This window comes from Trichechus manatus, unplaced genomic scaffold, assembly GCF_000243295.1.
Source record: "Trichechus manatus latirostris isolate Lorelei unplaced genomic scaffold, TriManLat1.0 scaffold00046, whole genome shotgun sequence".
Lineage (NCBI taxonomy): Eukaryota > Metazoa > Chordata > Mammalia > Sirenia > Trichechidae > Trichechus > Trichechus manatus.
This window is the reverse complement of record NW_004443982.1, coordinates 6,599,181-6,614,276: the sequence shown is the minus strand read 5'-3', so window position 1 is coordinate 6,614,276 and position 15,096 is coordinate 6,599,181. Positions and strand designations below refer to the sequence as shown.

General features: G+C 42.2%; 1 protein-coding gene across 1 annotated transcript in view; it reads right to left on the bottom strand.

The window, feature by feature from the left end:
* Positions 1–15,096, bottom strand: part of SLC9A7 (solute carrier family 9 member A7) — a 219,560-nt gene that overhangs the window by 53,122 nt on the left and 151,342 nt on the right. Inside the window, exons 6-11 of the mRNA XM_004376907.2 lie at positions 11,305–11,410; positions 10,798–10,939; positions 8,678–8,783; positions 7,234–7,322; positions 7,027–7,140; positions 4,606–4,717 (exon numbers count right to left, since the gene is read on the bottom strand). Of these exons, the coding sequence (XP_004376964.1) occupies positions 4,606–4,717; positions 7,027–7,140; positions 7,234–7,322; positions 8,678–8,783; positions 10,798–10,939; positions 11,305–11,410 (669 nt within the window). The remainder of the gene's footprint in view (positions 1–4,605; positions 4,718–7,026; positions 7,141–7,233; positions 7,323–8,677; positions 8,784–10,797; positions 10,940–11,304; positions 11,411–15,096) is intronic.

Here is a 15,096-nt window from a genome sequence, read left to right as displayed (position 1 = left end):
GGGTTTATCCTATAAGGGGTTCGCTGACCTTGTTGGATGGTCAGCTTTTCATCCTTCATGATATTAGGGAAGTTTTCTGTCAGCAAATCTTCAATGATCCTCTCTGTGTTTTCTGTTTTCTCCCCCTGTTCTGGAACTCTGATCACATGCAAATTTTTGCTTTTGATTGTATCTCACATTGTCCTCAGGGTTTCTTCATTTTCCTTCATTCTTTTCTCTAATTTTTCCTCAAACAAAGTGGTATCCAATGATTTGTTTTCAATACCGTGGATCCTGTCTCCCATTTTTTCAAATTTGCTCCTAAAACCTTCTATGGCAATGTCCATTTCTGAAATCTTGTTGTTTATCTTTTGGATTTCTAATTGCTGTTTTTGTATGATATCTAGTTGTTTATTTTGACATTTTGTTGCTGTATTATTTCCCTGAATTCTTCCATTGCTTTGTCTCTCTTTTCCATGATTTTGTCTGTATTTTCCATAATTTTGTTTATCTTTTCATTATTTTTGTCTGCATTTTTCTTCATCTGTTGCAGAACCCTGAATATTAGTTTTGAACTCCCTATCAGGTAGTTCCAGTGCCTTTTCTTGTACTGGAAGGTCATCTGATGTTTCATTTTGGATGCTTTCTGGAGCCATCTTGTCCTGTTTTTGTTTTTGTTTTTGTTTTGATACTGTGTGCTATCTTTGGGACATTCAGCAATTATTTTCTTCATTTATTGATTGTAGATTTGTTGTTTCATCCTGCTTTTTTGTTTTATTTGGTTATGTCTGGGCAGGAAGACTGGGCATTCTTTGTTGCTTGCTTGTCTCTGGGCCCGATACTTCTCACCACCTGTCCAGGTGGGCAGGGATGGTCGTTCAGCTATGTTGTAGCACAGTGCGTCCAACAGGTGGAGTGGGGATGGGTAGTTTGCGGAACAAACTGGGGCCGACAGGGCAGTGCCAGGGGCAGTGCAGGACAGGGTCCAGGGGACCGCGTCAGTGCCACTCGGAGGCGTGGCACTTGGTGCATGGTACAGATAGGAAGGAGGGAAAGGATAGGAATGCTGTGCAGAGTTAACTAGGTGGGCGGAAGAAGACAAAGAAGAGAAAGAAACAAAAACAAAAAAAGGAAAAAAGAAAAAAGTAAATAAAATGGTGGCACAGTAGTATTCGGTGGGAGGGTGTGGGGTTGACCTGGTGAGGCCTTGTGTTGGTGGCTCTCTAGCCAAGCAGTGTGGTTCATCCTGTCTAGAAGGGGTGTGGATGGCACATGGGGCTAGGTGAGTGGGAAAAAGAAAAGAGGGGAAAGAGAGAAGAAACCAACCAACCAACAAACAAATAAATTAATTAAAAATAATAAAAACAACAACAAAAGATATGGTGGTGGGGAGCTGGCCATTGGGGGGTGGGGGGAACTGGGGTGGTGGTAAGCTGATGTCTCTCTCGCCAGGTGGCACGGCATGGCCTGTCAGGAAGAGGCAGAGGCAGTACAAGGCCTAGGTGGGAGGGAGGAGAAAGATAAAGAAAAATAAAAAATATGGCACTGAGGGAGCCAGATTGGGGTGACACAGACTCAGGGAAGCCTTGTGCCAAAGGCTCTCTAGCCAAGCAGTACAGCACAGCCTACCAAGAAGGGGGGAGTGGTGCATGGGGCTACGTGGATGGGAGAAAGGAAAGGAAGGAAGAGAAAGAGAGAGAACAATAACAAAAAAAGCAAAAACAAAAACAAAGAAACAATAAATAAATAAATGAATAAAAATGGTGTTGAGGGAGCTGGTCAGTGACGATGGCGCAGACCCGGGGATGCCACGCACAGTGACTCTCCAACTGAGCTCTGCAGCACAGCCCCTCCAGAAGGGGTGAGGGCAGTACTCAGGGTTGGGTGGGTAAGAGGAAGGAAAGGAGAGAGAGAAGAAACACACACAAAAAAAAAGAACAAAGCAAACAAACCAAAAAATCACAGCCTGCCAAGAAGGGGAGAGGATGGCACATGGGGCTAGCGGGGCAGAAGAAAGTAAAGGAAGGAAGGGAGAGAGAGAGAAGCAACAACAACAAAAAAAAGCCACAAAAAAAGATATCAAAAAACAAACTGAAAAATCCAAAAACAAACAAACAAACAAAAAAATGGTGCTGAAGGGGCTGGCCAGTGAGGGCAGGGTCGATCCTGGCGGCAGTAAGCTCATGTCTCTGGCCAAGCAACCATGGTTGTTGGAAAGCAGTGGAGGCCATGTAGCGGCAAGAATGGTATGGGGTGGGAAAATGTGTATCCCTGGTTACTGGGTGCTCTGTCTCCAGTTGGTAGTTCCATGAAAAGTTGCCTTCACATACTCCCTGTCCATGGTCTTTGGTGGCTGAGGTCCAAGATGGCAAATCCGAGTGGCAGTGAACTGGTTTCTCTCTGGTGGAGTGACCATGGCCTGTTGGAAAGTGGCAGAGGCCTCGTACAAGGAAGAATGGTGATGGGTGGGAAAGCATGTATCCCTGGTTACCAGGTGCTCTGTCTCCTGTTGGGAGCTCTGTGAAGTTGCCTTCCCATACTCCCTGTCTGCATTCCTTGGTGGCTACAGTCCAAGATGGTGAATCCATGCTGTTAGCTGGTAGCGGACCTCCACTCTGTAGCTCTCCTCATTCTCTGTTCTCTGTCAGTTTCTTATTCCATTCGGTGCTTGATTGAGTTCTTTATTCCTTCATTTGGTGCTTAGGGTTCCAGGATTGACGTTTGTATCCATTTTACTTAGTTTTTTGGGTCTTTGCTGCAGAGAGACGGACTAGTACTTCTGTCTATAGCGCCATGTTGGCTCCACCTCCCTAAAATAATTTTTATTGGTGCTATCTCTAAAGAGCACTGTGTACTTCTCAATCTTTTAGTATAGAAGAGAATGAATATATTTTAAGTTTATCTAGATGACAGAGTTATCTACAATTCATCTTTCTCTTTTCTACTGGTATTTTCCTAATAGGAAAGTAGGGTCTTGTCGTAAACTTCTGTTTCCCAGCTGCTCTTAAATAAAGCCCAAACTCTTTGGCACAGCACTGAAGCATCTCCATGGTCTAGGTTTTAGAGCAGGGTTCTCAAAATGTGGTCTTCAGACCAGCAGCATCAGCTGAGAACTTGTTAGAAATGCAGATTCTCAGGCCCCACTACAGACCTACTGCGTTATACACTCTGGGGGTGAGGCTCAGCCATCTGTGCTTTAACAAGCCCTATAGGTGATTCTAATGCAACCTAAAGGTTGAAAATCACCAGTTTAGACACACTTTTCTTCTCCATCCTCGCCCTCTTTTTTCATCATTCCCTGTGTCTTACATTTAAACCAGACTGCTAATCTTCCCTGAAAAGGCCACACATGGCTATGCTTCTCTGCCTTTTCAACCTGCTTGCTCCTGAAATTCATGTCTTCCAAGCCCATCTCGAAGGCTATCTCCTTTGTGAAGATGGTCCTGAACCCTCCTCTTCCTGTTCACATTTATTTCCTGCCTCTTTTGTGCAATTCACCTTCCTCTCTTGGGAGAAAGTCAGCTCTTTGTACACCTGTCTCCCCCCAGTGGACTGTGAGTTACTTGAGGGAGCTTTGAATTCTTCACAACCTAGCACTGTGGCTTATAAAAAGAAGATGCTCAAGAAATGTTTGTCAGAGAAAAGGAAATTAATTAGAAAGGCCAGTAATTAGGGCAGGCTGTATATTTACAGTCAGATGCAAGCTACTACTAGACAAAGCAACTGCTTTACTGAGCAGTGCCCATTGGTATGATTTCAGTATGACTCCACACAGGTGGCTGCCACTCCCTCTGCCCTCTTGTTCAGCCCCTTACCCCCTCCCACACACATGACAGAGGCACCTCTATGGGTCACAGTAGCCTTTTGGCCCCAACATCTCCTCCCTCTGTTCTGCAAAGATGCTCTAACTTGGGTCTCGCCTATATATAAAGCCTGATGCTCACCACCCTCACAACAGTATCTACTCATACCAGTTGCTCTCTCCTTTCTTTACTTCCACCTACTTCTTTATTGCCCTTTGCTCCCTTGGTGGCTTCTCCAAACCTCTCAGCTTTACGGTGAAAAGGGTGGCATCTGGGAGATGGTGCAAATCAAGTGTAAATCAAGCAGAGCTATCACAGCTTTTATCTTCAGGCTTTGGGTTCATCTTGCTGACGTATTTTATTTCTTTTGCTCCATAGAAAGTTAGTGGTAGGAGGGACCTCAACTATTAGTCTAATTTCATTATTTTACAAGTGAGGATACTACATCTTGGAGGTGTTGAGTCACTTGGTCCATGTCTTTCTCAGTAAAGAGCTATTTTCCTTCTAATTTTAGGTCTGGAGCCCTTCTGGAAACTTAAGAAAATAGTTAAGCACTTTAAATACTTTACATCTTCAGGTTTCTTGGGTGGTGAAGATGAAATGAAGATGTAAGTATTTTAGGGGCTAATACTCAGATGTGGTAATATATGGTTTGCAAAATCAATATTTAGTTGTACATCTGTGTACTCAGCACTTCAAGGGATACAAAAGAACCAGAAACTTTAATTTGTCTTCTTATGAGCTTATCGATTATATTTTAATCATACTATCATTGCTGGCTGTATAAAACTCATTTTCTTTACATTTATACTTTTATTTTTACCTGAAAACATCATCATGTGTTGAAAATTCCAGCCTATCTTATGCCTTCTGCCCAAGTTGAGGAAGAAGGAGAGCGGGTAGATATGTGCAGCTCTGCCCAGGAAGATGGCAACCTGACCACCAGGTAGAAGTTAAGGACCCAACAGTTCCAGAATGGCTCTTTCACACAGCCTCTGATTGATCAGAGAATTTTAGGGATGCCTTGGAACCTTGTTATGATCAGGAGAGCTGCACAAAGAAGCCAGGCTGGTTAGTTTTCCTCTAAACAAGTCTCTTAGCAAGTGGAATCCAATTGGCCCACTTTCTCAACCCTGTAGTTCACAGAGTTAACTTTTAGACTATTAAACACACTGTTGCAACTTCTTGATTTAATCAAACTGGTACTAAGTCCCCAATCTATCTAAAAATTAGTCCAGAAATAAGCTCAAATACCATGGCAGGGGTAGGAGGCTGGGAGAAGCAAAACAGTGTGTTGGGCTCTATTTGAAAAAAAAAAAAGAAGCAAAAAATACTAGCTCCTGATTCAAGCTATAAAGAGAAAGTTTTCTGGGTAAAAGCTCACAAGCTGCACTTGGAAATAAACATCAGGGACTCTAATTACCAGAAAAAGCCTGCAAATAAGAGGTAGGGAAACAAAATATTCATAACACTAAGACACATTCAAATCATTCACAAGAATCAACCTGGGGAAATTTCTCTACCTAAATAGCTACAATGTCTTTTGGATATGAAAGAAATGGAAAAGGGGGAGTGTGGAAGAGGAACTCTACCGTGGAAACCAAAGAATTCAGGGAAACCGGTCATTCATCACTTGCTGAGTTTAGAACAGAGCTCAGCAGAGTTCCACGCTCCGCTGGTCAGAGAAGGAAACCACTATGGGAGCCAGAGGAACAGGGAGCTTCCGTTTAGGCAAAGGACCAGCTGCAGGAGCTGCAGCTGTTTCAGCAGACCTGACAACACAACTATTCTCTGCCTCCTCCAGGGCAGAGCATTGACTGTTTTTCTTTCCTTTTGTTTTGTTTTGTTTTGTTTTAACAGAAGGAAAAAGGTAGTGCTTATAAAACACATTCTATAGCAGAAGCAAAGCAAAGCAAAGCTCCTAAGTGGCAAGCGGCCTTGGGGATTCAGACTGCATGGGCGACCCCGCTCACCCTCTGACCGGGCCCTTGTCTGTAAACAAGGGTTGCAGATCTCAATATCTCTCTCACAGGATGTTGTGCTGGGAATAAAAATGAAAACAACATGAAAGGTCTTTTTAATGAAGTTTATAAAAAACCTGATCCCTCACATTTCTAGCTATTAGTCTGTTGAGGGTATAAATCCAAAAAATGAGCCACCAGTGTAAGCATATTACATTCTAATTAGAAGGATCCGACATTGCATTAGGGCCACTACCACTATCTACATGCTCTGCTCTTTGTCAGTTACTCCTGCACGACAAATGAAAAGCCCAGAAGAGAGAAACACTCCTGTTTTGTCAGCATTCCAAGACCTAAGAATACCTATGAGTCCTCAGAAAAGGCAAAAGTGGATGCCCAACACTCGGGGATTCCTGCTGAATATCTTGCAATCAAGGCTCAGCTAGACTGCTACAGCTCCAAGTCCTAGAAAAGTTCACTTTAATGAAAACGATAGTATCTGAGGCCAAGTGAGCACAACTCTCAGCTGTCAGTCCATTTCCAGACATCCACATCCCTCCTCATTTGAGAGAAGTCAGTCAAAAAGGTGTTTCTCTTCCAAAAACTGCACTAACAATGGGACTAAATCAAGGAACCAAGTATTTTTTCCATTTTATCTTTTTTACCCCTTCCTCATTTTTTTTTATACTTATGAGTACAATTTTATTATAGCAAAAGGATACAAATCAGAACCTGCCAAATCTTCCTTTTCTTTTTTTGGACAAAAGAGTAGTTTCTACCATGACTCTAGAGTAGTAGGTAAGCTTAGGTGAAAGCATGGTCACTGGCCATAGGCTTTCCTGGGCAGTGGGAGGAAGGGCTGCCCACACTGTGTACACAGTCAAGAGCAACAGTAACAGAGCCTTCAGGTCATCCAAATCAGGGAACTGCTAAGGTTGTAATTCATGCAGCAATGAAATATCAAAAATAATTCTGGGGATTGACAGGGTGGCCGACTTTTTGACTTGCTAAAAAGGGCACTTTAAAAGACAAACTACCACCTGCCAAGTACCATCTTTCCAGAAAACCCACCTTACACAGAAAATGCAGAAAGGACCATCTTAAAATAAATGCCTGTCCTTTATATTAAATACATTTAACCTTATGAAACCCCTCTTAAGCTTCATTTCCCTCATCATAAAAACATCATGAACTAGCACTGGCCAGTTGTCCATCCAAACCTCTAGCTCCCTCAGCAGTGGTCGCCTCTTCTTGTAGAAAATGGTGAAACAAAAAAAGGATACAAAAGCTCCAATGATGAAAATGGGGCTGAAAACATGCTTCTGGAAGGTAAACAGCGCCAAGCCCATGTAGGAGAAGATGAAGTTCTCTGCCAGGAAGTGCAACACCTCAAAAAGCTGTGTGGAGAGGAGAAAAGAAGCTGTAAACCCTGTGGTTCCATCTTCCTTATATTAACAGGTAACTCATGAGTACTGAGGACTTTCTTTCACCTGCTTGGTTCGACTTCTTGATTCCACTGATAGATTGTTGTAGGTGTAATGAGCTTGTGTGATCCCACAGAAAAGTACAGCTACGACACCTGTCAAGAGATAAAATAAAAGTCAACAGGGAAAAGAGAGGCAGGGACAAAACCCTGCTGAAACAAAAAGTTAAAGTAGGCAAATCCAGCAAATCCAACTTCCTGAATATTTTGAAAGTTTCCTATAATTGAAATCTTTGTGTATGGAAATCTCCCCTTGCCTCCACCACTCGTATCAACCTTTCCTTCTCCAAACCCTGCTTTCCTTCAAACTTCTCCGTTTGCTCCAGTTTAAGGGCATTCTCATCCCACCTCTAAACTCCTACTGAATTTGCCATCTGTATTTGGCATTTAGCATTCATCCCCTCAAAGAGACTGTGAGGACCTATCACATACTTTTGTCATATTTCTCTCTGTTCTTTGAATTAATTTAATTTCAAACCAATGCTTTATATTTTTGCATGGTGTAGGGCTTCAAACAAAAATTACCACCTTCTGAACAGATTCAGAGTACTATTTCATTTATCCAAGCCCAACTGATCTAGATTTCTGGTTAACGGTAACCATTTTGTTGTGCAAGACAACTGACACACATGGAACTTTGCCTATACGTTTACAGATAATTGTCAAGTTTTAAAGGAGTGGGGTATTCTGTAATGTTGCATACAGATACGTTGTAGTATTTCAGAAAGATGATACAAGGACTTCCTGACTATCTGGATTATGTATAGTTTTTCTACTTGAGATTTCTAATGTAAAAAGTCGGTGATTAATTTTTCTAAAGAAAGAATTTGAGTACCAGGAATTAAAACTACATGATTAACCACACTAATAATGTATGAAACTGGCACCACGTTGCTGTTGTTGTTGTTGTTAGCTGCTGTTGAGTCAGCCCCAACTCATGGCGACCCCATGCACAACGGGATTGGATCGTTGTGATCTAAAATCATGGCATTTAAAAGCAACGATTAAACAGATCAGAGGCAAAACAATGAGAAAATGTGTGCACACTCATCTGAGTAGATGCAAAATTACCTTTAAAAGGACACATATTTTGCTTGCAATTATTATTGCCTGTAAAATAACATAGCAATCTAGGGGAGGGTACAAATAAGACTTTAATAGATTCAGTAACCTTTGTAGCTACACATCTACTTACCGTTAGGATGAGTACTCAAACACATGACTGAGTTTGGAATAATAAACTTTCTCCATTAAAAAGATGTAGTTTTTGTAAACTAACTTAGTCATTAAGGCAGAACACCAACCATGCTCAGCAATCTCCCATTTGAACACTCCTAGAGAAGTTAATCAACTCCATGTAGCTGCTATTTAAGAATTATTCCTTCCCCTCAAGCTCCCACAGCCTCTGCTACAGTGAGGGGAAGGGTGGCCCAATGGTAGAGAAAACCCACCTGTAAACCCACAGGCTTCAGCCAAGAGAAACGTGCTCCAGGACATCAGGAAGAAGAGCGCAGTCTCCAGCAGGGGGAAGCAGTGCAGCTTGGTAAACTTGGTCACGTCAGCATCCTGTCAAGGAATGCAGCTCCAGGCACATGGCTCAAGGTCACCAAGAACTACACTTCATTAGCCCAGGACCCTCTCCCTAAGGCCTACCTTTTCCCTTTGACTCTTCTTTTGGGGCCTAAAACTGCTGTATATTTTTTAAGAAATAAAAATTAAGCTTTCTAAATGAGCCCTAGTGGTGCAGTGGTTAAAGCAATCAACTGCTAACTGAAAGGTGGGCTGTTCAAAACCACCAGTGGCTCTGGGGGAGAAAGATGCGGTAGTCTGCTTCTGTAGAGATTTACAGCCTTGGAAACCCTAAGGGGTCACTATGAGTCGGAATCAACTGGACGGCAGTGGGTTACCGGAACCCAGGTGGTGCAGTGGTTAAGAGCTCGGCTGCTAACCAAAAGGTCAGCAGTTCGAATCCACCAGCCGCTCCTTGGAAACCCTCTGGGGCAGTTCTACTCTGTCCTATAGGGTTGCTATGAGTCAGAATCAACTCAATGGCAACAGGTTTTTTAAAGAAACTCGAAACTGGCTTTCTGTGCTCCTTGCAATGCTCATGTTCTGAGAGGTGCAGTCTTGGCCTAAGGCTTGACTGGAATGTTAGTGCTAGCAGTGCTGGGTGTGCCTTGGGCAGGTCTGGAAAGAAAGGCCAGTGAGACTCTGACCCCGTGGGCCACTATGGGCTGAGCCCACGGCAGGTGCTTACTGAACAAATGCCTGGGAAAGAAAGAAGGAATGTACAACTCCAGGGGCAGCTCCAAGGTGTTGGTGTCACTTTTTGGGACCAGACATGCCCCTCCTGACACTGTGATTCCACGTGGGGCCAGCAGAGAACCATCTCATGAGTGGTTTCACTGGGCAATATAAGTCCCAGGGCATCAAAAGGGCCTCTGTGAAGAAAGCAATCTAAATCTGTGCTGTCCAATACGGTAGCTACTAGCCACATGTAGCTACTGAATACTTAACATGCAACTAGTCCATATTGAGATGCACTGTTTGTGTAAAATATACACGATTTCAAAGACTTAGTGTAAAAATTGAATGTACAAAATCTCATTGATAATTTTTATACTGATTACATGTTGAAATGATATGGCTTGCATTTGTGACTTGCACTGTATTTCTACTGGACAGTGCTGATCTAAATGCCCAAGAAAGAAGATATGATGAAGGACTCAAACACATGTGGAGGGGTTGCCTGCTCCTTCCATACTTTGCTTTTATGCTTTTCTTTAATTGAGGTGAAATTTACATAACATAAATTAACTGTTTTAAAGTGGCATTTAGTGCATTCACAATGTTGTGAAACCACCACCTCTATCTAATTTCAAGACATTTTCATCACCTCAAAAGGAAACCCTGGATCCATAAAGCAGTCACTCCCCATTCTGTCCTCCCCCAGCCCCTGACAAGCACTAGTCTGCATTCTGTCTCTACGGATTCACCTATTCTAGATGTTTCTTATAAATGGAATCATACAATATGTGACCTCTTGTGCCTTTTATGCTTTTTCATAAGTACACATGTGCAGTCCTTGATTTAAGGAACACTGACTTCAGTAATTCCCACTGATAGCCCCCAGCTAGTTATGGCCATGTTAACACTGTATGGCCCTGAACAGTAGGTGGCAGCGGCAACTCTGACGCTAAGTACTCCATAGCCTGCTTCCTCAAGGCCTTCCTTCCGTGAGATGGTCCTTGATTCTCAGCCTCCTACCCCCATTCCTCAGCTCCCTTCACTCCCCTAAAACTGAAGCTTTCCTTAAGCTCCCGTCTCCAACAAAGGGAAAAGAAAAAGCAAAAGTCTACAGAGTTGTACTCCCAAAAGTGTTCTCAGACTCAATTAGCTAAGGACCCAACCTTCATGTTTCACCAAAGCGACACATTTCAGGATGCATGACAGCCCAGTGGAACAATCTATTTCAGATTCTTATCTGAAAGGAAGAGCTAAGAACTTTCTTTTTGAAAGTATAATGCCATATAAGCATACCCAGGCAGGGCAGAAACTACAAAAAGGATATTAGAGCAGTCACAACACCGGTCACAGCTCCCATGGTAAAAGAGCCACTAAATATACCCAGAAAAATGCCAACTGACTTAAAAAAGGCAGCAGCATCAAAGGCGTGAGTGTTCAGCCCCGCTGGCTGGTAGGCAACAATAGACCTGGAGTTTAAAAAGAAGAGACAGTTAAAGGTTGCACTGGCTTTACACCATGGTACCTAAAAACATCTGCAAACAGAGATACCTATACTCTGCAAGCACTACCCATAGTACATTCACTTAATCTGTAGTTACCATGTTATGCTGGCGTCAGCATTCTGGTCACTGCTGACTGGACAAAGCAACACAACTGTATCAACAAAACTGATAAATCTCATTTAGAAAAAAAAAACAATTCAATATTGAACACTTTTAAGACAGTCTCTCCATTTAACCCAAAGCATTCAGGAAACTAGAGTCTTTCTTCCTGGGCAGAAATATTGTTACTTACAAGGACAGTATAATGGGACAGAAATATTGCTACTTACGAGGACAGTACGATGGCAACAGCATCATTTAGGACGCTTTCTCCAAACAGAAGTGCATAAAGGTCCACGTCTGCATGCAATTCATTAAATATCGCCAGTACAGTCACTAAAAATTCCAACAAGCATATAAATTAGTTTCAGTTTATGACCTTAAACCATTGATTACAGATTTATAGAAGCAATTCCCATCTTAGGTGGGAATGTGTGGTGTGGGAGAGAGAAAGGGAATCAAATATGAGTTGTCTGTCTATGGCAGAAATTAACATGGCAATATTCCTAATCTTAATGAGGTTTGATATGATGCTTGATTCTAATAACACTGTAACAACACACTAAACTTTCCACTGTAATCCCATGACACTGTGAACACACCTCTGTTAACACATTGCTGTCGAGTCGATTCTGACTCCTAGCAACCCTGCAGGACACAGCAGAACTGCCCATAGGGTTTCCAAGGCTGTAATCTTTACAGAAGCAGACTGCCACATCTCTCTCCCAGAGTGGCTGGCTGGTGGATTCAAACCACTGACCTTTTGGTTAACAGCCGAGCACTTAACCGCTGTGCCACCAGGGCTCCTTCAATACCTCTATTAGAAAACTTATAAAAATAATCACAATTAATGTGATTTGGCTCCCCCAACCAATAACCCAAACCCATTGCCACTGAGTCAATTCTGACTCATAGCGACTCTACAAGACAGTGTAGAACTGCCCCATAGGGTTTCCAAGGGGCGGCCGGTGGATTCAAACTGCTGCTCTTAACCACTGCGCTATCAGGGCTCCTTGGCTCCCCCGGATAAGTTGAAATCTCTTTGATGGCAGGAACCCTATTTTATTGACCACTGTACTCCCAGAACTTAGCATAGAACCAGGGCATAGAAAAGGCTTTAGTAGAGGCTTGTGGAGTAATGAAAGTCTTCATTTATGACAGACTATACCTAATTGCCCATCTTGTATTTTTTTCAGAATTCTCAGGCATTTAAAAATCAGGTAAGTCTCTAGATCAGCAATTCTCAAAATTTTTGATCTCAAGACTTCTTTGCACACTTAAAAATTACTGAGGTCCCCAAAGAGCTTTTGTTTCTGTAGGTTATAGCTTTCAATATTTACTGTATTATTAAATAAAACAAAATAAAAATTAAACATTTATTAAAGTTAATAATAAACCCATATCTTAACAAACATATTTTAATGAAAAATAATACAATAATAATATTTTCCAAAACAAAAAAAGTTTTGGGAGAAGAGTGTCATTGTTTTACATTTTTTCAAATCTCTTTAATGTCTGCATTAATGGAAGACAGATGGTTCTCATTATCTGTTTCTGCATTTGATCAACAGATATTTATGCAGCCTCTGGAAAACCCACTGTATACTCATGAGAGAATGAGAGTAAAAAAGGCAAATAATTTATTAGTATTAATATTAAAATAGTTTTGATCTTATGGATCCCCTGAAAGGGTTCCAGGGATCCCCGGGAGCCCCCAGACCACACTTTTAGAACCACTGCTCTAGAGAAGGTTTTCTTAACCTCAGCACTACTGCAATAATTACTGACATAATTCTTTGTTGTGGTGGTGGTGGGGCTGTCCTGTGCGTTGTAGGATGTTGAGCAGTATCTCTGGCCTCTGTCCACAGGATACCAGTAGCTTCCCTCCTCCCTCAATTGTGACAACCAAAAATGTTTCCAGACATTGCCAAATGACCCCTGGTGGTAAAAACTGGCCTGGTTGCAAACCACTGTCTAGATATATATACATACAGCTATGATGCCTCTCTCAACACTCACACCCAGCTATCTTCTCCTTTGTGGGTTTCAACCATAAGGATTTTAAAAGCTAAAAACTCACTTTCCCAGCCTCCCTTGCAGTGAGTGCTGCCTCCTTCTGCCTGGAAGAGGAAGGAGAGGCTGGATATGGCACAGTCATCTTGCCTCCAATGCACAACTAGCATGTAACTGAAACTCAAGGGTAGTGCAGTAGAAAGACCTAGTGCCAGGATACCTGACTGTAGTGTGAGCCATAGCACCAGCCCTGGACTGTTACCCAAGGTAAACACCTATTTAAAGTTAGTATTAGCCCAGGATTTTCTGTTATTTGCAGCCAAAAGCATTATTAACTGACACAATTAGAAAACCAGATGAAACAAATGTATAGTTTAATGAGTTATTATAAGCCAATCACTTTTGTAACCACTATCCAACTCAAGAAATAAAACTTTGCCAGCCATCCTGAAGTCCCCCTCCCTGTACATTCCATCCCAATCTTAAACCCCTTCCTTTGCTCAAAAGTAACCACTAACCTGTCTTTAATAGTAATCACTTCCTTGCATTTCATTATAATCCGATCACCCAGATGTACATTCCCTGACACTATAGTTTGGTTCTGCCCATTTTTTATTTTTATTTTTTAATTTTTTTAAGTCTCCTTTAATCTAGAGGTTCCCCTTCCATTCCTTTGTCAGCTCTCTTTTCATATCACCCTATTGTCTAGTTCTCTCATTTCTGAATTTTCCAGTCCTGATGTATGCAGTTCTTTCATAATTTGTATCATTTTCTTTAGCTCTTTTTGGAATATTAATAAAGTTCGTCTGCTTTCAGGGTCTATTTTTCTGGTTTGATTTAATTATCTGTAGATGGGTTATCCTCATTTTTTCTTACAATATGTTTGCAAGGAGTTCAACCTCAATCCATTTCTGCGGCTCATACTGAAGTGAGATGGGTGGGAGTGAAGTGAGCCCAGAGTAACATTCCTAGCTTCATGGCTGTATGGCTCCCACTTCTGGCTTTACATTAAAGTATTACAAATACAGCCTCTCCACAGGTATAAGGGGTCCACAGACTCTGAGTGCCTTACACCACTGTATAGACTTGTGGGGACCCATCTCAACAGCGTTAGTCCTCACTACCACAGTACAACAAGGCAAACATCTGAAGTTTAACTTCAACTGCTTCAGCTGTGGACTGGCATATTTGTGACCCTCGAAACAGCCCTGCCCCTTAAGTAGGCACTTTTATTGATCGGCAGCAGGGGCTTGAGGACTGGTGGTATCACCTAAAGTGCCTAGTCACCTGCTACAGTAGTCCAAGAAAAAGTGGTGCCCTTGAGTCTTTACAGCCAACAGAGTGGGGAGCTCACAGTCTGGCTGTAAAACTCACCTACCTACTCACCCTAGAGAATAGTGACACGCTTCCCTTTCAGACTCTCAGGGGCAGCCGTCAGCCCCGACTGGCTCAGCGCATGAACCCCTACCACAGCCAGAGTCCAGTGCCTGCACCAATCACCCATGCCTCTCTAGGACTGGGGGTGAGAGCCTGCATCACACACTTGGTGACTGACTGCCTGGACACCCGAGCTGAACTCATATAGGAAAATTTAATGGACTCCTGTGTGCACATACTTAGTTACAGAACTAACGACCTGGTGACAGAACGTTAGAGATTCATAAGTGTCAAAAATCAAACTAGTGTACACGAGCAGCCTATTTGGGCATATCAAAACAAAACAAAATAAGAAGTTAGGTCTCACTAAACAAATACAGAATAAAATTATAATAAATTATTGATGGCTCGGAGACAACAGTCAATATCAAGTCACATAAAGAGACAGTCCGTGATGGCTTAAACAAGCTCCCAAAATAAAGAATCAATAAATTCTCTGGAGGAAGAGAACTTCTTGGAATTACCAGAGGCAGAATACAAAAGATTAATATACAAAACTCTTCTAGAAATTTGAAAGAATGCAGAAACAGCAGGCAAACACACAAAGTAGTAGAGGAACTTAAAAAAGTTAT